This window comes from Penaeus monodon, chromosome 21 (assembly GCF_015228065.2).
Source record: "Penaeus monodon isolate SGIC_2016 chromosome 21, NSTDA_Pmon_1, whole genome shotgun sequence".
NCBI lineage: Eukaryota > Metazoa > Arthropoda > Malacostraca > Decapoda > Penaeidae > Penaeus > Penaeus monodon.
The window spans coordinates 23,133,263-23,133,716 of NC_051406.1; the positions used below are offsets into that span (position 1 = coordinate 23,133,263).

At 44.5% G+C, this 454-nt stretch overlaps 1 protein-coding gene across 1 annotated transcript in view; it reads left to right on the forward strand.

Moving 5' to 3' along the window:
• Positions 1–454, forward strand: part of LOC119586360 (replication protein A 32 kDa subunit-like) — a gene marked incomplete in the record, with an annotated part of 6,008 nt that overhangs the window by 4,779 nt on the left and 775 nt on the right. Inside the window, 1 exon segment of the mRNA XM_037935073.1 lies at positions 154–410. Within this exon segment, the coding sequence (XP_037791001.1) occupies positions 154–410 (257 nt within the window).

Here is a 454-nt window from a genome sequence, read left to right on the forward strand (position 1 = left end):
GTTTTCATTTGTCGTTATAGTAATATACTACAATTATGTTATGTTAAACATTTGTTTTGATGGACAAAACTTTGAAATAACCCAAGAATATATACCTCCTTTTTCTAATTACTACCCAGAATAATGACTCAGTTTTTACTTTTTCTCAAACAGCAAAGCTCGGGTGGAATGAGAAGTATGTCCGGACCCTCAGGGATGATGTCCAACTCTCTCGTGGGTGCCACGGGCCTGGACGGGGGCATGGGGGGGATGGGCGGGGCAGGGAGTGGAGGCATGGGGAACATGCATGGCCTGGAGGGTGTTGACCATCTGGTCTATCAGACAATCAGCATGTGTAAAAACAAACAGGGTGTTGGGAGAGATGTCCTTTACAGCACTCTGAAGGGCAAAGCCGGGCCACCACAAGTTGAGTGAGTATTCCATTTGTTCATTTTTCCTTTGGATTATTTCTTCT